General features: G+C 41.8%; 2 protein-coding genes across 13 annotated transcripts in view; one reads left to right on the forward strand and one right to left on the reverse strand.

The window, feature by feature from the left end:
• The window catches only part of ZNF106 (zinc finger protein 106), a 43576-nt gene extending 38801 nt beyond the window's left edge, over positions 1-4775 (forward strand). For all 6 annotated transcript variants that reach the window (XM_049825175.1, XM_049825174.1, XM_049825172.1 and 3 more), the window contains one exon: positions 313-4775. In XM_049825175.1, coding sequence (XP_049681132.1) covers positions 313-369 — 57 coding nt within the window. In that variant the 3' untranslated portion in view covers positions 370-4775. The remainder of the gene's footprint in view (positions 1-312) is intronic.
• Positions 4776-6799: 2024 nt separating this feature from the next.
• The window catches only part of CAPN3 (calpain 3), a 29638-nt gene continuing 15549 nt past the window's right edge, over positions 6800-20888 (reverse strand). For 2 of the 7 annotated variants that reach the window (XM_049825179.1, XM_049825180.1), the window contains 14 exons: positions 20551-20628; positions 19921-20081; positions 19198-19367; positions 18548-18559; positions 17172-17380; positions 16410-16446; positions 12737-12814; positions 12010-12067; positions 11334-11398; positions 10211-10279; positions 9543-9621; positions 7929-8045; positions 7522-7580; positions 6800-6887 (listed from right to left, as the gene is read on the reverse strand). In XM_049825179.1, coding sequence (XP_049681136.1) covers positions 6861-6887; positions 7522-7580; positions 7929-8045; positions 9543-9621; positions 10211-10279; positions 11334-11398; positions 12010-12067; positions 12737-12814; positions 16410-16446; positions 17172-17380; positions 18548-18559; positions 19198-19367; positions 19921-20081; positions 20551-20628 — 1219 coding nt within the window. In that variant the 3' untranslated portion in view covers positions 6800-6860. Of the gene's footprint in view, positions 6888-7521; positions 7581-7928; positions 8046-9542; positions 9622-10210; positions 10280-11333; positions 11399-12009; positions 12068-12736; positions 12815-13755; positions 13860-14078; positions 14181-15335; positions 15351-16409; positions 16447-17171; positions 17381-17549; positions 17809-18476; positions 18524-18547; positions 18562-19197; positions 19368-19920; positions 20082-20550; positions 20629-20888 lie in introns of those variants that run through there. The other 5 variants (XM_049825185.1, XM_049825181.1, XM_049825183.1 and 2 more) reach the window with 5 other exon arrangements.

Below are 20888 nucleotides of genomic sequence, written 5' to 3' on the forward strand. Positions count from 1 at the left end.
TGGATATGTTTATTTGATATGCTCTTCTAGTCAGAAAGGAAGCTGGTTTTTATTTGCCTTGAATCATGTGGTATGTGAGATACTTTAATATAGGTGATTTAATAGCGTGGCATCGATTTTTTATTTTTTTTTTTTTAATTTTTTTTTATACTTTTTTTAGAAGCTTTAAGCTAATAAATGTATATTATCCAGAATGACACTTTCACTGAGGCTTCAAGACTCTCTTGCAAAGTTTTTTGTGCTTTTTTTTGTGTGCTGTTTTGGGTTTTTTTTAATTATTATTTTTAACTGACTTCTCTGGTTCTTTTCTAGGATGCTGTAGGACACATTGAAAGACATGCTGAGGATGACAGCAGGATTGACTCATGAAGCTTTTCACCTCCCACATTGGGAAGTAATTTTATATATCAGAATTATTCCAAATAACATCAATTTCTTACTCCAGTCTTTCCTTTCTTCTTTTCCCCCTTGGAATGCAAAAATGGAGTCGGGCTGAAATGCCTTGCTACAGAGACTGCAGGTTGTGTTGCACTCTGTAGAAATAAGGCTGGTCAATTAAGACTTAGCCCAAATGGAAGATACTTGCAAGTTTTTAATTAATTGACAGATAAGAATATTCCCTCCTCTTGTCTGACTTGATTTTTTTTGTTGTTGTTTTTCTGTTTGTTTTTTTGTTGTTGGGTTTGTTTTGTGTTTGTTTTTTTTAAGAAGCATAGTCTTTGGGAAGTCCAGAGGGTTGTTGAGAACTTAGATTACAATAGGTGCTGGTATTTGCAAACTCAGCTTGAAGCCTGTGAAGTGTCTAAGACTTGTCTGGGTTCATGTTGTATCCAATTTTTTTAGCTGATTTTAATAAAATTCTGCAAACCAGAGTATCACAAATTCTAGCGGTGTAACCTGAATATCCAGTGTACATTTTTACTTTCTTCATAAACGGAAAAGGTATTTTATGGAGAACTGGAATAAATAATTTTATGTTAATTGTAACTTATTTTTTATCCTTGTGTAAAAATTGCTGTAATTGGCACAATATATACAGTAACAGACTGCCCTAAACACTATACCTCCTGAGGTATTTTGTTTATTTGGAAGAAAGCAGTTATTTCTTAAGAGGTATGCCAGTAGCAGCAAAACAGCCAGAACAGTAGCTCCGCTCATGTGCTTTGCAATCTTAGTCTTTTTAAATATAGGTCCTGATGTACAGGAAATAAGTAAGTGGTGTCGGCTTTTGTTTTAGTTGAATACCAGCATAACCACTGCTGTCTTGATACAACACCATAGTTGGATTCCTGATTTTATTTGGAATCTTAGTGACTGAGTTTTGCAGTCCCATATCTTCATGGCATAGCAAACTAAAAGAAATGCAAAGGCACTGCCTAAGTTCGTCCACTTAGGTCATGTTTTGTTTCTGTTGTGAAGGGGCTTAATTGGCTTGGGCTATATCAAGTTCACAAAAACTCAACTGGAAAGAATGGAGCAGGATTTTAGAGGATTTTAAAGTCTAAAGTTCTCAAGCAGAAGCTGAGGATACAAAATGCATATCGCATGTGAAAGTCTTGTTTCTACTAAAGCACAGAAGGTACCACAGAGGAGCCAGTGCAGAGGAGAAGACTGACTGTACTTCTCAGGATTCCTCTGCAGGTGTCCCTTCGGGTGGAAAACTTTACCCATTAAGTTCAGTGAAATGTACTTATTGCCTTTTGCGATCCTCTCTCCCATAATGACACTAATTTAGCAAAGAGCTGCCTTAAACAATAAGACTAATCTAGCAAGGAGCTCTTTGTTCACTTTTGCCTGACTTGCTGGTCAGGATAAAAAAACCAGAGGTTTCCTTAAATTCTAACAGAAGTGTCAAAACTGAGCTGCTTATAAATGAAACCAGCGCTTTTCAAACAATTTGACTGTACTATTTTTACTGGGCATCTCTTTCACCACTGCTTTGAGGCTTGGTATGCCAACCATAGACCAAATAAGTTTTATAGCCTCGTTCTTTGACTATAAAGAAGCCTTTTTAGGCCAAGAAAATGACTGAGGAAAGCCCATGGATGTTCCGCTGCCATCAAATCAAGGAACTTCAGGGCCTCCTCTGAAGCACACTATTTTTGTATTGTCTTGGCGTACAAGCATAATTTCTCTGTAATTGCTTGACGTTGATGATTTTTTTGTGAGAGACAGGAGTAAAATAGCAATGAGATGCAGTAGCATCCTACTTCAGACATGGGAATCTCTGAGGTTCCAGTGCTTTTGTGGTGATTTGTTTGGGGTTTTTTATTAAGCTGTTTGTGGACAGGAAAAAACCCAATATGTGGCTCAGACGCCAGGCTATTTTTGAGGGTGTTTTGGTTTTTGTGGTGTGTGTTTGTGGTTTTTGTTTGGGGTGGGTTTTTTGGGGTTTTTTTGTTTGTGTTTTTTTTTTATTATTTCTTTCTGTGGTCTGTGGATTAAGCAATTCAAGAGAGAATCAAGTTCAGGGAAATCTCTGAGCAGTGTAAATGTTTTCTGATGCAGGCTGTATTGCTCTAAAGTCTCCAAGAGTACTTGGTTTTTTCATGACCTAAAAGCAGAAGGCTGCATAATACTTAAACCATTTCCAAAATTACTGACATTCAAGAGTTCTTCTAGGTGTTTTTTTGAACCACGATGAGGGAGCATGTAAAAATGTGGCATAAACAATGTGAACATCTCAAGTTGTCCTCCTTCACAGACTGTGCTTGAAGTGAAGGTGTGGAAGTGTGTGTCCTGAGGGCAAGCATGTGGAGTGATTGTAGCATTCTGAAAAATGGTGTTTGAGAGTAGATTTTGTTAGTTCTTCTTTGTGATTCTTCACGTTCTTTCAGCTGTTTTCAGGAACGTGTAAAGATCTTTCTCACTAGGTGTTGCAACAAACACAGTTATTACACTTTATTTGCATTCCTGATTGCTTGTTGGGTTTATCATTTCTAGTTGGTGGAAGCAGACTTCCTTTTCTTGTACTCCATGATATTTCCTTATCTGTCCTTGACAGTCCTCCCAAAAAGTCTGGACTTCTGAAATCCAGCTTTAGCAGTGGTGTCTTTTGCCACTTTGTAGGTTACTGCAGACATTGTAAGAACCTTAAAATGGTTAAGAGGCAGGAAAATAGCAAAGCTGCATGAGTGTTTATAAAATTTTGCTTCACAAATTAAAAACCATTTTAAAAATTGCTCAGGGGCTCAGACAAAAATGCTGTGTTGCTTTGTCTGAGGATATCTTAAAGGGATTTGCTATGAAGTTGTTGTGCAACTGTGGAAATCCCCAGGCTTCTCTGGAGTTTTGTGGGGAGGTATCCTATTTGTTCAGCTGGAATTTGGTGCAGCTTTCACTATTGGCCGTTCACTGCTTCCAGAGGCAATTGCAGAAGAGAGATGCCAAATTTATGTATTGGCTTGGTAGCTATTAATGAGATCCTCTCTGGTCTTGCAACTTAGGGTTTTGATTCCTGATATACCTCCAGTTGAAGAGAGTAATAACTTTGGGAAGGTGGACTCTTTGTGAAATTTAATGGAGTAATATTTGTGTGCAAAGCGGTACTGCACATCTGAAGCTTGTTTCAGGACTATTTTTGTTTTCAGTTTGTTTTTTATGCAAGTAAAAAGTTGTGGGTGGAAGACTGAGTAGAGTAAGGGTTTATTTTCTGGTTAGCTGTGTTTATTTTATTAGTCAAATGTTAAATATCGAGCTCTGGACTTGCTATGTGGCTGACTACATATGGCAGGCCCTTTGGGGGGCAAGCCACCATTTTCCTCTTAGCAGGACTGATATTGTGCCTATTAAGCTATGAGCCTCCCCAGCAGACAAAGTGCTGAGAGGCATTGTACGCTTTAATGATATAAAGAATGGGCCAGGTGCTACTGAAACCAGTTATATCATCCTCTTCAAAGGCATGAGAACTTGTTGTGCCATAGGCATACCAAGCCCTGCCCGAGCTCCAAAAGGAGTAGCATAAAATGATCACTTAAAGTTCACGTGCTGCAAAGCTTAACCTTCCCCAACCCCAATAGCCTCACATGTATTGAACTGTAAGATAATGCTAGGATTGGTCTATAGTCATTGCTCCTTTCTTCTCCAAATCACAGGGAAAAATAACAGCTAACTGGCAGTGCAAAATACTCTATGGCCTAACACTGATGCTTCTGTATGTGTAAGGGGCCGGACGGAAAAATGCTGCATCCATTGGTACAAAGATGCATTAAATATCTCAGCTTCTGCTTGCCTTCTGTCAATTACATGTGGACTGCAGACTTCAAACATGTTACCAGCACATGAGCCGACTTCTGCAAAATAGCAGGAGTTTGGCCATGCGGTGTGTTTGAAGTAGTGCAGTTCTTAATGCATATTTTCACACTGTACAATAATGCTGGATCAAGGTAAACAATAACTGAAAACTCACAATAAACTGCAGGTTCCCAGCAACAAAAATGTGGTGTTGAGAAAATATTTTCCCCTTCTTTTGTATTAAAACACAGGTACAGATGAATGTTGGGTTCAGGCTTGTGTGGTACTATCATTCAAACAGTCTAAGTTGTCCAGAGTTGCAGAATATGTAAGGAAGGATAAGGAAACGGTTACAGCTGCTGTTTGTAAAATATTTAATTGTGAAAGAGCAAACTGTGTAGATATATATTCTGTTATATACACCTGCCAGCTTCTCAAATTTCATTTTGCTGTTAAGTGTTAAACAGTCTTTTTGAAGAATGGAAGTGGAATAAAACAACATGACTGAATATTTAATAATATAAGCTGTGTAGAACATGTGCACAGATTGACCATGGTTTTCTTCTCTCACTTTGGTACAAAGCTGTGAGCATAATAATGAAACTTTACACAGCAATAGAAGAAAAAAAAGGAAGAGGAAAAAGAAAAATAAAAGTTCTTTATATTGTTATGGTTTGTCAGTCTGATTCTTCTTTGTATTGAATAGAATGATTCTTTTACAGGATTCAGTAGAACTTGACTTTGGCAGGGAAAATGGAAAGTGTCCACCCAGCTGGTGCCTCCAAGATAATGTACTGACTCCCTTGCTTCATGGCCCGTTGCAAAGGGAAGTTGGTAGTTCACTCACCAGGACTTTCAGGAGCAGTTTGAGTTGCCAGTCAAAAATCTTCATTTTGATCTGTTGACTGATAGATTTTGTTTTTCTCTTAACATCCCAACTGAGACCATCTCTGCCATATTTTTTCTATGGAAAATAATAGCTTAGTGGGGGTAACTCATGGCTGGAGCCCGGGGTTCCTAGTGTTCCAGTCATCTTAAAAATGTGGCCTGGGTTAAAATAAAAGTTGAATTTAAAGGAGAATAACTCTTTATATAAACTATAGGATTTTCTTCCTCTTTCAGAGTAAGTTATAGTGCAAGACAGCATTAAGAACTTTATAGTCAAAAGGTTTTCTATTTCTTAGTGACTTTTCTGTTAAACGTGCTACTTAACGGAATAACTTTGAGTGGGTGCTATGATTTGGTTTCACAATTTTGCTTTACAACAGTGGATTGCTTTGTTACTCTTCACCACTAGAGAGCGAAGTAGAAGGTTCTCCTCACAAAGTTTAGTCTCTTCACACCTTTTTTTTGTATATTTTTTCTATTGATTGATGATTGACCAGTTCTGATAGCCTGTCAGCCTTAAACCTGGTAATGATGGAACCTCTCAAGCTTAAGTGTGCTTTTTTTTTTTAATGCATTCAAGGAGCAAACAGGCAAGTGTTTGAGAGATTAAGCTGATTTCACACTTGCCATAAAACTCCAAAAGCTGCTGTATATTCAGGAGAATGGTGGAAGGGTGCTCAATGTTTCATCCTCCTCTGTTCTTTCAAAATAAAAAAACAAAAAACAACCCTCAAGCTTAGGCCAAAATCCAGTTGGTTTTATTTTCGGTTCAATTAAACTAATTGTTCTTGCACATTTGAATAATATTCCTAACGTGATCATGCCAACATCATGTCTGATTCTGCTACAAGTCACCTCTTACAATAAAAAAAATAGACAATATTCTCAGGAAATAGGACCCCGAGCTGTGTGTGTGTGGTGGTGGGGAAAGTGTGTGTGTATACATAAATTTGTATGTATAAGAGGTTTTCTGTCTCAGATGGAAAACAACTTTCTCAATGTTACAGAGAATGCAGTTACAATAAAAAACATTTACAATGGCCAATGTGTAATTAAGATACAATGGGGGTACTCAAAATGAGAGCACGTTGTACAGTTCTGATACTTATGCTGAGGCACTAGACCAAGCTGTACCTAGGGATTGCAGTCTGTTGTGCCTGACTTCCACGGTTCCGGCGTAGCGGAGACCCACCTCCGCAGCCGCATCTAGGACAACGTGATTGAGATGTGTAATAGTAACGTGATCTAGCATAATCTCATAGGAAACATTCAGTCACTATTGTGAAGAGGCTGAAATTACAGTATCAAAAGCAGGACAAAGAGTTAATGACTAGGTACAGGGGGGAGTAAACACCTCTGACTTTCACAGTTCAGATGCAGTCCCAGTCTTGCCTGACTTCAGGGAAGACTTTTCCAGTGTCAGCATAAGCAGAACAACGATGCATGCTCCATGTATTTACCATGCAGAAAAAGCTTAATTCAGTCATCAATAAGTTAGTCCTTGTTGCCCAAAGGAAAATGTCAGGAAGTTATAAAAGTAGTTACAGAATACGCGCACTGGTCTGCCTAATGGGGTATGGTGGTCTTTTTTTTTTCCAAAGGCTTCTTCCCATGCGCTGTTTCCCTCGGCAAGCAAAACATGTAATTAGGAAGTGGTCTTGTTTGCGCTTTGGGATGAATGGAGTCAGTTACGCAGAAGTCGAGTGTGTTCTTGATGAAGGTGGCGGCTGGCTCTGGTCTTACGCATACATCGTGAGCTGCAGCCACTGAAAGAAGAGTTAAAAATTAAAGGTTGGAAGAGCTGTTGGCATCCTCCAACAAATCGTATTGAGACACCACCCTCCCTAGTGGGAAGGCAGCTGCTTGCTGATGCTAAGTATGAAACACAGTGGCAGTGGGGAATTTTGTCTTGGGCTTCTTGCTCCTATTTATCCTTCCCTTGCAAAAAGTGGAAGAGGTTTTTTATGATCTCCTTAGCAGAAGACATGCTTTTATGTTGAAACTTCCTAAGTCATCTTAATAAGATTTTCAAAAGGTGAAGAACTATGTTAAACCTCATTAACATATAATGCCCTATCAGTATGTTTGATTTAAATTGCTTTATAAAAAAAAAAAAGTCAAAAGTTTTTTGAAGCACTTTAAAGATGATCTGAAGAGTCTGCAGCTGTGCCCTTCAGCACCAACTGGAGTCTTACAGAGCAGCTGTTGCTGGTGGATCATGGATGTTTTCCGTGTAAAATTGGTAGCGAAATTTTTAGGAGCTTTTGTGGCCTCTTACCAATTGGATGACAGTTTCAGACCAACTCTTATAGGTCCCCTTGAGAACATGTGCAATGAATAATATGATTAAAATTTAGTATTGTGACCTTGTGTTAGAAATACTGGCATAAAGCAGTTTACCTCCAGGACATTGAGCTTAATGATGCCATCTCCATCTTTATCAAAGGCGTGGAATGCCCCTAAAGCAAGGAAACAAAAATATATGGGGTAGGTTAAATTACTGTTTGTGTAAAGATGATCCTAGATAGCAAACTAAATTGTGCTCCAGTTGAGTTACGCAAACTTGTGCAGGTATTATGTGCTCGGCAAGTATTTCTGCTGTGGTTTTCCTTCGCTAGGAGAAATGCAGTGGTTTCTTTTGTGTTTGTATGAGACGGCTGCCATATTTTAGATTCCCTGAGCACATATCTTTAATTATTAATACTATATATAGGCAGCAGTGCTTTGAACAAACTTTTTTGAGTACGACAGCGTGTTTTGGGGTGAGGGGGGGGAGGCAGCGCAGTAAAACCGGGGCAGCCACTCACTGAACATGGCGTCCAGGCGGACGAAGCAGCAGATGAAGCTGTCAAAGTCGATGTTCATGTTCTTGTCGGCGTAGCGCATGGTGATGATGTCGTAGAGCTGGTTGTTCAGCCGAAACCCTGTGGAGGACCAGAAATGGGGCACAGCTGGGGCTCAGGGTGGAGGCTACTGCTGCAGCCGCTAAATAAAATGAAGGGAAGCTATAAGGAGCTTCCCTCTGTCCAGCTGCTTTCTTAAAACAGGAGTAACGTTTTGAAATTACGATTTGGGAGGGCCAAGGGCAAGTGAGTCGCCTCACACTCTAAGTACGAAGAGGAGAGGTCTACACCAAAGAGTCTGCGGCTTAGCTGAGCCTGGTAAGAGCAAACCGACGAAAACCGGGGGACAGGAATGTAGGAGGAATTTGCAATGAAAACAACACAGGTACACAGTGGCCAAAAAATAGATAAGGAGGCAACTCCTGAGCGTGGCGTTACCGACCTGTGGCACCGGCTGCTGCAGCGCACGACTGCACTTCGTAAAGGGTCTGCCGAGATTCGGGTACTGCTGGTTGTTGGCTAAATGCAAGGTCATGCTCAGCTTACGTGCTGTACGACTGAGGAATTTTTATTGCAAAATGTGTTCTTAGTTCTAGAGTCAGGGCAGGAGGTATTTAATTTTTTATTTTTTACATGGACAACTTTCCTGGCAGGAATGGAAACTTGGAAAATAAAAATGACCTGTATTTCTACTGCAGCAGGAGTCCAAATCCAGGTGTAGTTTTGCCCTTAGCAAAGGATCAAATCACTGATCTTTTGTAAAGTACAAGATAGCCATCTGTTTCTGTTCCTTGATGAACTGGTAACTGATGTGCCAAAATACTACTGAAGATGAAGTGTCACTGAAATCGTCCCATCTACGTTTCTAGTGATACCACAGATTTTCTGATTAAAGAAGTCATCTTGCTCCGTTACAGAGCGGGTAAAGACATTTGCTGGGGGAGGCCTGCTGTCCAGGGGAAGAAGCACACCAGTGTGTTTGAGACAAGAAGCAAAAAAAGTCAGAAGCCTCTCTTTGCAGGATGAATTTCATTAACTGCAAGTTTTGCAGAAATACTTTATTCTCACTGCGCAAGTAGAAGAGGAGACTGAGCCCCCAATGGCTTAGTGCCTAAGAAACATGAGCAGGACTCAAGAAATGTCCGTCCAGTTGCCTCTGATGCAAACTTGGACATTGACCTGCTCAGTGCCTGTACGCTTGGGTTGAAGTTTTTCCACTGTTCTTTGTTTGTTACTTAGACAAACATAAAAAATCCACAGCTTAAATGAGAGCAAATGTCTTCAGCACTCCCTGGTCCCCCTGAACAGCTGGACCCCAAGTGGGAGATCCTTAAGACAACGGAGCGTCATTTATCATCAAGTTGAAAGAGCTGAAGAGATCTATTTGGTTGGCAAGACAGACATACAAGGCTTGCCATTTGGATATTTGAGAACCTCTGTTGGGTGAAAGAAAAATGTTTGTAATTTCGCTAGGGTCTGTCTTTAAAAGGCACTACTATGTTCCTGATCTCACCCTGTGATACATCAAACAAAATAAAGTTTCTTCAGCTGTTGGGCACTGGACACTGGGGGATGTACCTGCATCCTTGACTGCATTGCGCATCTCGTAGCTGTTAATAGTTCCTGAATGATCCGTGTCATAATGCTTGAAGATTTTCTGGAAAAAGAAAACAAATAAATACACAACAGAAATAAAAGCTTGTGCTCCTGTTGAATGGACCCACTGACTGGATATGGGATGTGTGCCTCAGGCACTTGGAGGCTTTGCCGTTTGCCTTACGTCGCTGCTGCTGGGCCGTCTGAGTTGTGAACAGAGAGCTCCTCTCTGTCACAAAGTAAGATAATCTAGATCCATGCCCTCAGAAGCAAAAAGCTCTCCTCTAGAGACTCTTCTTGTTTGACTTGAGTTTATGCTGTTAATCCTCTCTCTTGATTGTCCTAATTAAGCTATTTGTGAGGCCTGATTCTAGTTCCCATCCTCCTCCTCCTCCTCTCAATTTGCATGCACCTGTACTGTTCTCATGGGGGAAGTCCTTATACGAGTGCTGGAGCTTCAGAGATTCAGGTTGTTTGCTTAGGCTGTGAGTAGGATGAGGAGAAACATTACTTTTCTTTTTAGAAGCTAATTTGTAATTTTTTTAGGGTTTTTGTTGTTGTCGTAGCGTACGTAGAGGGTTCTTGTTTTCCTGCACAAGCTTTTGCACTGCAGAAGCTGTGAAGAACAGTGTTGCGGATACCAGCAATACCTGCCAGCTTTTAATCTTGTCCCAGAGATGTCGAAACTCATCAAAGTTTATCTTCCCTGAGCCATCTGTCTGTGATGCAAACATTCAGGTAAAAAACCCACAATATTTTTTAAGAGAAAATTAATTAAGTCTGCAACTACTGGTGAAGGGGATGAATGTGAAACTGAGTTCAGGATCTCCTCAGCATTAAGAGAGGGCTGAGCTGTGCAGTGAAATATTTGTGGATGTTTTTGTTATTGTGCATAGTATTTTGTTTGAGGAGTGTGAAGTACTATTTGTACTTTGTGTAGAAGCAAACGTCTGGTACAGGAGAGAGGCTTGCTTCTGGAGCTATGGTAAAGTACGTGAGCAGGATGTTTTAGTGGGCTCTTTCCAAATACCTCCAAACGTGAAGCTTACCCAATGTTTTGTAAGAAAACTGAGCTTTATCGTAGAGTGAAGTTCTTTCTGCCTTGCTTAAAGTTAATTGAGAACTAAGCAAAATGTTGACTAAAGCCATTTACAAAGCTGTGTTCAGGCTCCAACCATTATGGTTATGGGTTGTAGTTACAATTTTGTTCTGGTTATGTTTGAATGCGCTTATGTTCTCTCAAAATCATGTGTTACATCAAACAGGAAAACTGAGTGATGTTGTATCAGCGGTAACCCCATATGGTATCTTGTAGTATGTTTTATTATACCCACTCTAAGACAATTTCTCTGTGTGTTGCATGCTAAACACACAGTGGAATGTATAATACATTATAAACTTAAGAGAGAAATACAGTAAGTTTGTTGGCAAGAACTGTAGTTAAATTGAGTTGGTTTATAAAAAAACTTTTGAAAAATCATGCTTTAGTACATGAGCTGGCCAGTTGCTGATACCTAGGGAAGGGTATCATACTGACTGACTTATTCTGTAGTTTTCTGGTTTGGGATATTTTCATCTGCCAACTACAGTACCGTTGAGATGACTGGAGTTAAGGTGTGCCAAATCAGGAATGCTGTGTTCTCTGACTACACCCTATAAGGTACTGTTCTGCTTCCCTGGCTTACTTACTAAATTGTGTGTGTAGTGGTGGGAAATACAACCTGAGTGGACTAGTGTGGTAGCACGCACTCCTCTTTCACCAGAAAAGGATACATCCATTAAAGCAATCATGCTGCGGCAGGATTCCAGTTCAAATCCTTCTGTCTTTAGGTCCTTATCTGAAATAAATGATCCCAGGTGAAAACAGATCATGCAAGACAGCAAGTGCTTCTTCCTCTTAGATGTAACTCTACTCAAAGTAGAAGCCAAACCTACTTCCTTCATCCAGTAAGAAATGAATGGTAAAGAAATTTGAAAAAACTCGTAAGTAATGTTATTGCTTGTGAATTAGAGATTACTTTTCTTGGCCTGTTATACACAATAAAAAACTCTGGAAAACTCTAAACTATCTTCCAGGTAACTAAGCAAGCCTAGGGTCTGTAGGCTAAAGTTTGCTAAACAGGGAGAAAAGTCTGCTTCTCCATGAGAATTTTTTTTTTATTTTTAAGGGCATTTGCAGATTGCTAGAAATGCTCTATTATCCTGTGTGGTGCTTCCAATAAACGTTTGCTTGTTTCTGTGTTATCAGTACTTGGTCACTCGTAAAGAGCATCTCTATGAAAAGTTCAGCTTGCTAAAGTCTCAGATGCAAAGTCCATGGAAGTGTAAGTAGGAAATTTTTGAGTTTGAAACCATAAATAATTTTTAGAGTGTAACTCAGGGGTGGAGGGCTACATTATACCACAGATTTCTTTCTCCAGTGTTACTGAAAAAACATGGTCAAACTCACGTTTTTTTACAACATTATTGAGAACGTTCCTGAGTTCTTCAGCGTTGATCTCCATGTCCTGGTGGAAAATGTGGTGAGAATATCATTAATTACAACATTCCTTATTAAGCAGATGATTTTATGGATGGATATGCTAAAAGTATGGTCTTTTGTCACTTTTCAGTATGGCGTATATATGCTTCAAACTAGAGAGTGTTCTAGGTCATATAAATATTAGTCCAAATCTTTCTTGAGGCTGCAGTACAAGGTAGGTCTAAAGTTACCATATAGTGCTTATTAAACTACAACTAGAAGAATAACCAGTAATTTCAAGCCACTGTATAAGGCAAAAAGCAAAATGCGAAAATCCCTGTAACCCATTTGCAGCATCTTGATTTATGCAGTTCTTTGATCTGTTTTTACTTTTAACTTCCCTCGTCAAGCACGTACTGGAGGGCATTGCATTTCTAACTTGTTTATACGTGCTATGCGAAATAGCATCTTGTGGTAGTGATAGAAGTAAAAGCTTGACTTTAAATCGGGCTCCCTCGTACACAATGGGAATAGCTTATATGTACATACGAGGACAGCTGTATACTTAATTGGATTTTGATTTGATCTTGCTTAGCTTCAGATTTCAAAGGAAATTTTAAAATTTAGTGGTTTGAATCTGTGAAGCAGTTGATGTGGGTGCTGTTGTGGCTACGCTGCTTTGATGGCAGACACAGGGATCGGTTCGCGTACTCACATCCCCTGCAATCTGTCGGAAAATATTCCTGAACTGTTGTTCCTCTTCACTCTTCTCACGAGCTTTTGCTGAAGGACGCTGAAAAGAGACAAGCAAAGAAGAGACGCGTTCTTAGCCCAGCAGGGAAGGGAAAGGGCCCGGACCGCTCGCGCACCCTTGCGCCGGGGAGCCTCTTGGTGAATCTGGAGGTCTTTGGAGGAACAGGTCATCCTCCTGTTCCTTTCCCCTTTTTTGGTTAAATGTATTCCTTGGCAAAACTGCTGAGTATTTAACTTCATCCCATTGTTCTCCTATCTCTTGGAAAGAGCCTAAAGGGTTACTTTCACTGACAGATGTTTATCTTCTAGTTTTTTTTGTTTCAAAACATTGCAAAGGAGAGGTTTGGAGCAGAAGAGGCATATCTGCTCCTAGGCTGGCCTGTAGGCTAGGAATTGACCGGAGGGACTTGGGCTTGAGAGCTCTTTGTAATGTGGGGGGTCCCTTGCTGGAGACAGAGGCAAACGATAAAAGTGAAGCTTTCTCAGACACATGCAAAGAGCAAGCCTGAGCTCTGAGGATGATACTGAAAAAGGAAACGCGCCCCTGAAATTACAGGAATTATGTGTAACAAAGTTAATTTATTGGCTTAGTTCTTATTTTTGTTTGTCTAAATGCAGAGGGAAGTTAGGATGGGTTCCCACTTTGCCACCTGCGTGCTCTGGCAGCCGTGCAGCGGAACAGCACGCTTGCTGTAAACTCGAGCCGTGCCTCCAGGTGCCGTGAGCCTGGGTGCAGGATCTGGCCATTGCATCTTGTGTCCCTCACCCACCGGCAGGCAGAAACCCTGCATTCGCTACCCTGTTTTCCTCCTCTCCGGTGGTGAGAGAAAAGAGGAGGGGTGCAGGAGCTCCTGGGTTTGCTCATCCTTTTCCCCTCCGGCCAGTGGGGACTGGTACAGGGATGCGTAACTTGTAGTGGGGGGCGGCTGTGATCGTTGCCAGGAGCTCCTGAAGCCCCTCGGGCACGGTTTATGTACGTACCGCGTCAGGGGGCTGAGCGAGAGTGGGTTGGACTGCGCTGCTGCTCGGGGGGAAGGATCTGTCACAGTGGGGATCCTTGTATGAGAGAGCAACCAAGAGTAATTTTCAAGCAATTACATCCTCCAGCACACGTGTTAAATAACTGAAGGGATGGTGTCATGCTCATTAGATCCACGTAAACCATACGCAAGTTTTGCTAAGATTCGATGTAAAGCTGTTAAGTATCTCAGACGCTTTCTCGCCCCGTTCCTGTGCTTCCCCCCGCTGCTTTCGTGCTAGCCAGACCAAGCCCTATTTCCCCCTCTGCCACTTGCTGCAGAAACCTTTTTCTCATCTATGTGGGTTTTTTCACCGTCTTTGCCAGCATCCTCATCTGCTGTCAGCTCCTTATTGCTGTTTGCTCTGTCGGAAACAAAGATGATAGGCTAGAAGAAGAAGGAAGAGAGCAAAAGAAAAATGGAAATTACACGAGAAGATGTGGAAGCAAAAATACTTGGTGACAACCATTCGGTGGTAAAGCGCATGCAGCAACAGCTCCCACCCCTGAGAGCATGACTGGAGAAGCCAGAGGTGGGAATGAAAGCAAAGGAAGAAAAAAAAGGTGGAGGAATTTCTGAAGTTACTGTTCTCCTCACGGTAAAAAAGCTGCAAAAGTTTTTTTTGCAAAATAGTGCAGTCTCTGGCTTCTAGCTTTCCTTTTCAGAAAGCCAGTAACTGTTTAAACGTGTTTGTTGTGGGTTTTTTGGGGGGTTGTTTTGTTTGGGGTTTTTGTTTGTTTGTTTTAGCAAAATAAGCCTCCCAGATTCTCAGTTCCCAGTTAAACTGATAAAATTGCTCCTCTATGAAGGACAGTAGTACTGAGAACAAACAGAATCTGAATCCTACACAGAAAAGGAGTATTTGTGTAGGAACTCGTTAGTTACGCAAAACGTTATGTTCTTTCTCTGTATTAATTCTTGAAGCGTTCAGCTGTAAGCAGCCATGTGTAACTGCTCTGGTTTAGTGCATTTAAAACAAGGAGAGCCGCTACAAGATGCGAACGTGTTGCCCTAGAGTATTAATTGCAATCGGCCTGTCTTGAGGTTAAAAATGTCCGATTACATTTTCAAGGTCCTAAATGTGTTGTGTGGAATGGAAAGCAGGATCCTGGACTTTGGTGAGCAGAAACTTCAGGAACGAGGAGAAGCTGCATTAAGCAATAGCCAATGCGAGGGCAGGTGTCTGGAGAAGGGGTGATTTTCACCAGAAAGGTTGTGTTGGGGTGCCCGTGGAGGGGCGGGCGGGAAGGGCGGTTTGAGCAACCCAGAGGATCAAGCTTTTAAAGCTGAAAAGTTTCTGTTAGCTTTTTGCCACCCCCTTGAGTGAGCGGGGTGTATGAGGCTAATGCTATGTCATTAGAATTTAGTGTAGGAAGACAAAATCTTTGCTGCCTGCAAGTGGCCTCTTATCCAGTGCCCTTCATTAACTAGATCAGTTTCTAGATGTGGAGAAAACATGATGCCAAGGATCCCTGCTCCTGCTGCATGCATTGCACGTGCTCCTTGCTTTGCTGGCACTCAGCACGTAGCGCAAGTACCCACCTTGCCCTTTTTCTTCTTCTGTACAAAAAGAGACAAAATTAAAGAAAAAAGTGGTTTTAAACAGAATTATAGATTTTACCCAGATTATGCAGAGCTGATGGTAAAGTGGTTTTTTTTCTCTTGCCCTTTCTTACATTTATTTTTCCCATTCCTATATTCATACAATTTTTTCCCATTTCCTATATTCATACAGTTTTCAAATCTCCAAAAATGAGGGAAAATGCACGCACCAAGAAGTTGCATACTGAAGGACAGAAATTGCAGAAGCCATAGCAAAACAGTGTCCCATCTCATCTGGGACTTTGTCTGCTTGAATAATATCTCTGTTGTACCTTTAGCTCTGACTATTCCTTTTGTCTTTTTCCCAACCTGTTGATGCAGTGGAGATTGGACTTTGGTGCCCACAGGTCTGTTACCTGAAGTGGCAATTAAATTCCACCAGATCTGGACAAATATTTTGTTATCATGGCAGCAAATGAAAGGGGAATACTACTGAGCAAGGTTTGATGGAGCTCAATTCTGTGCAAGAGCATTTCCTCCGATTGTTTTTCAAGATTACTTGTATTGTTAGCTGTAGTATATTCCCACAAAGATGTGTAAGACCCCAGGCTGAAGAGTTGGAGCTTGTCATGGATGCTAGTTTGAATCAGAGTGTCATTAGGATCCCTTTCCAGAAAGTATGTACTTCAAAATAAGTACTTTTTTTTCTTTATTAGATGAGATACCAGTTTCACGAACAAAGTATCTTGGAGCATAGAGCTAGGCCTCCCCTGGTAAATGAATAATCTCCATTGATGGAGGCAAAGGCAACGCTTAGCATCCCTCGTCTTTATGCCAAGAGCAGATTTCAAATCTGGCAAAACGTTTTGGTCTGACCAAATCAGAAAGTAGTGTACGTAATGTATAAAGCAAGTGTGAACAGAAGCATGTTGATGAGGAAAATATGTGGGAATTTATGCTAAGGGAGCAGTTATGTGGCTGCAAACGGTTTCCTGTTGTAGGTTTTCCTCGATGTGATGCTCCTCCTCTCCCTACCCCTATTCATGTACAGAAGAGGCCCAGGACAGTACTTACTGATGGACGCTCTGCCTCGATCATGTTTTCAACCTCCCTAGAAGAAAGCAGAAAGTAAATGAATCAGGAAAGTGACGAGTCCCAATGTTGATTGTTTCTGTAGCTGGTTTGTAAGCGGCTGCTTGAACTTTCCCGACAGCCGGTGCTGTGGGCTGGCTTCCCAGCATTACCACTGCAGGCTCTAGCCATAGGTTTTTCCCAGTTTGAGCTGTGCATCCCAAGTACCGCTTCCAGGAGGGCTGTTGCCTGGTTTACTCCTCTAAAGAAGAGCCTTGACAACACTGAACTTTGGCGGAGGGGGGTGGGGGGTAAAACAGGAGCTGTTTGGCCTAAGTAGAGTGACATTGGCTGCAATTTGCCGAGCTCTGGGAAACTAGTTGAAGAGCAGGATGGAGAGGAAATAACTACCTACCTTCTGCATTTTATTTGTGACTGAAATTAGGTCTGGTTCAATGATCTGTCTGACCAAAACTCCAGCCAGTGGCGTACAGCAATAAAAAGCAAATAAGTTCATTTTCATTATTGAAAACCGCTGACGGTATGTTTACAAAGGATATCCTGCAAGTAGTAAGCTTCTCCAAAGACAATTCAAAGCAGGCTCCTGTTAGATTACAAGGGAAGCTCAGGGAAATGAGTTTGCAGCTTGGAGTTTCTAATGAGGTTAAAATGAAAAGCAGGGTGTAGCCAACCGGGAACATGACTACAGCAGACTAGCGAGCTCACCTCCATCTTTACGGTCAGATAAATGGATTTGCAACTTACTCTGAAAGACTTCTTTTCTCTGAGAAGACCCTTAGGATGAATTCTCCCTCCTGGTGGGGTTCGTATGTTGATGGGATGATGACGTACTCGCTGGGAGGTAACCGGAAGCGCTCGGAGATTTCTCGCATGTTTATATAGGTCTTACTTCTAGCTTTGGAGGCATTGTAGAGGAAAAATTCCTTTTGCAAGTGATGCTTAGTACCATGCATCTGCAGAACAAATGAGTCAATTTGTCTTCAAGCAAGTCTTACCCGTTCCCCAGGTGGCTTGTCATGCGGGCAGTACATGGTTGGGACAGAGAACACAAATGAAGCAGCAGCTTAGCAAGCAGGGAGCTGATGAGGGCTGCTAACTGGTAACAGATATGGAGTCTGTCACCTTTAAGTCGCTAATGGCTGGGTCTAGCTGGCTTCCGAGGGCTGCTCCAGGGCCCACCTGCAGAGCCTTGGCTGACTTCTGCCGTGTAGGCGCTTTTACTTGACTGTTGTGTTGTGTGTAAACAAAGTTCAGCTACTTTCCTTGGAGGGTGGCATGGCAAGGAATGGTGTATGCAAACTCCTACATGCAGTGTGGTAAGGTGAAGGTGCTTGCAGTGGAAACGTGTCCTTGCCTGGACAAAACAAGAGTTCTGTATCTGCTAAAGAAACGTGAAAATCAAACGTTGCATTGGTTCAAATATGAACGTTAAGTCAAGAATTCTGGGCTAAGAACACTTGCAGGCTGTTTTCTGTAGAAATAACCACCTGTAAAATTGTCAGCGAAGACAACATTCAGACTGTCATCTTCATGTTTTCCAGGTAAGAAAGCAGTCAGGTGAGCTTGTTTGCAAAACTTGTGATGCCAACGATTCAGCTACCAGCAAGCTCAGAAAAACATAATCTGTGTACTTCTAACATGTTTTCTTCGATGGCTGAAAATACCATTGATTTTCCAAACAAATTCTAAGACTATAGAGAAAACTCTGTGGCTGCAGGCTATAGGCCGTTGGCGTTATTTGCAGGAGGAAACGGCAGTGAAAGTTTAGGGTGGTTCTGCGTGGAGCGCGAAGGCAAAGCGCGCTCTGATGCTGTTTCCTGCAGCCCAGGCTCGCTGAGCGACCGTGTCAGCCACGGCCAGGTCTCGCAGAGAATAGAAAAGAAGAAGAACCGAGGAACACGTGCAAGTGAGAATGGGGCGCGGGTGAGAAGGAACCAAAAATTATTGGCAAAATGTTACTAACAAACACTCAAAGCAGAAAGGTTAGCGGTTTCACTGCTGTTACGTCCCTGAGAACAAACTTCACCGGACAGTTTCCTGCTGACTTACAGACAAGCACAACAGTAACACTAGCTGTGAGTATACACCAAGATGTCAACCTGCCTCCGTTCTGCTCATACCTCTTTGGGCACCTTGGGGAGAAACAAAGAGAAGAAACAGTCAGAGCTGCTAGGCGAGTCCGCTTGTTTCTAGATCATACAGAAGGGCGTTCACATAGATTTCTGAGGGCACAGCCAGTAATTAAAATGCCCCAAGTTAGAGAAATATTCTAAGCAGTTTCTCTCTTCCTTTCTAGATTTCTTGGGATCTACATGAGGCCCACTAAGATCTGAACTAAATATGTTTGTGCAAGGGACTGAGTAAATTGACTTCATGAAGTCTATAGCAGGGACAGAGATTAATTGCTACATATGCATCTTGGATGTCTGTTTCCTTTTTTACACTATTCTGCCAATGAAACGTTTAGTTTCAGCGAGGATGAAAGGGAGATTGAAGAATGTATGGGAAAGAATATGTTAAAATCTGGCATTAAGTCACTATAAAAGCCTTAAAAGTGTGTTACTTATAGAGGGAGTAAACCCTAAGGTTACTACGGTCTGAATGGTTACAAAGCCTTGAATTTCCTTCCTTACAGGCTTCCTCTGAGTCCCTTGCAAAGTAAAAATTGCAATTCATGTAATCAGGCTGAATGATTCTGTGACTTTCTTGGTAAACGCATACTGTCAGGTTTCGTGACCATGGTGCGAAGAACAAAGTCTAGAGCTGGTACCTCGTAGATGGCAAAGCCAATGGTGTACAGGTTGGCTCCCAGCTTGCGTTCTTTTCTCCTATTTTTCTGCATCAGTGCAACGAGGAAACTGCAGACAACCTGTTCGTCCTCAGGATCATCATCTTCCTCCAGGAGCTTCAAGCGATACTGGGGATTGGTCCAAAATGTATCTGTGAAATCCCACCAACAACCCAAAGCAAACATGTAAAGCTTCAGTTTTCTAACAATACTCACGATCAGAGATAACTTTTAAGTTCCCTGCCTGTGGCTTCTGAGGAAAATGTTAAAATTGGGCTAAAAAGTATGTATTTTTTTTTTTACATGTTATGGGTTTTACATAGTTCTAACAAAACTGCACAGCCAAGGAGCATATAAAGTGAAGAACTGGCGTCTGACAAACTTCCAAAGCACCTAAAACCATCAGAAAGTGAATTCTGCAAGTGAAATCTAACTGTTAGAGTGAAATTGATCTCTTTAATCTTACTTGGGGTGAAGTATTTGAACAATGATTTATCTTTGCCAGGCCTGCCTTTTGGGTTTATGAGGTGCTGTCACAAACATAGTGATAGAAGGCTTCCAGCTACAAAATCGCGTGCCTTGTCCTCTGAGGAAGCAAAGCTGTTCCTATGGCTGAGCACCGATAGGGCTGTGGTACGACTTCGCCTGTGGGATCTAACACGGTCCCCATCAAAAAGGCTGTATCTCTCAAGACCCCTTGCTCACCTGGATAATTGCGGCAACCCCCAGCTGAGCAGCCTCTCACCCAGCGCCCTTCGTTGACTGACACAGTCCAGGTCTGGAGTTTATCGGCTTCCAGAGTATCAGGTGTGAGGTTACAGATCTCGAGTTTTGTGAAGTGCCTCATGAAATCCTCAAATGATATCCTGGAGGAATTGAGGGGAAACTGAGCCCAAAAGGATTTACGTGGTTGGGTGGTTGTCTGAAAGATCCTGGTGGGGTGGAGGAGGGTGACCAACGATACCGCCACTATTAGGGCAAGTTTGCAGTGGGAGCGCCATGATTTCCTAATGCATTTGGCCTGCTGGTTGGTCAATTTACACAGTTACAGCTCCAAACTGGGGGAAACTGGGCTGAGAGGATGGTACGTAGGAAGGGTGATGGAGCGCTCGTGGAAGCGTAGCATAATTAGGACTCTGCTGGTGGCACTCAATAAACTCTGGTGGGAGAATGAGGAGGTCACAGAGCAGGGCTTATTGGGAATACGAAGGGGAACAGGGATTACTGCAGTGGTTTTAGCAGATTGAAGTAGTGCAGTGTGATTCTTTTTTTTTTTTTTTTTTCTATAGATGCTTATCTACTAAAGAAGCACAGGCTTTTGACCGACATTCTCACCAGAACTCCCCATCCTCCACGATCTTGTGCTGCAGGCGGATTTTCTCTTCTTTGTTAATGAAGTTCCACTCTTCTGACCTTCAAAGGAGTAAACAAGTTAGATTATGATTTGCAATACAGTTTCCATGAAAATTTCTACTCTTTACTGTAAGTCTCATAGAATGGAAAGTCAGTCGTCTTGCTACATTCATAGAATTTTTCTTTGTGAGCTTTGCAGCCATTTGTTCTATTGCTACCATCCTTTCCACATGCCCAAATAAAAAAGCAGTTGCCCTACTTGTCTCTGCCTTCTCTTCAGACTTCCTCTTAGCAGCTCTCGAAAATCTGCTGAACTGTGT

Source organism: Accipiter gentilis, chromosome 22 (genome assembly GCF_929443795.1).
Source record: "Accipiter gentilis chromosome 22, bAccGen1.1, whole genome shotgun sequence".
Classification (NCBI taxonomy): domain Eukaryota; kingdom Metazoa; phylum Chordata; class Aves; order Accipitriformes; family Accipitridae; genus Astur; species Astur gentilis.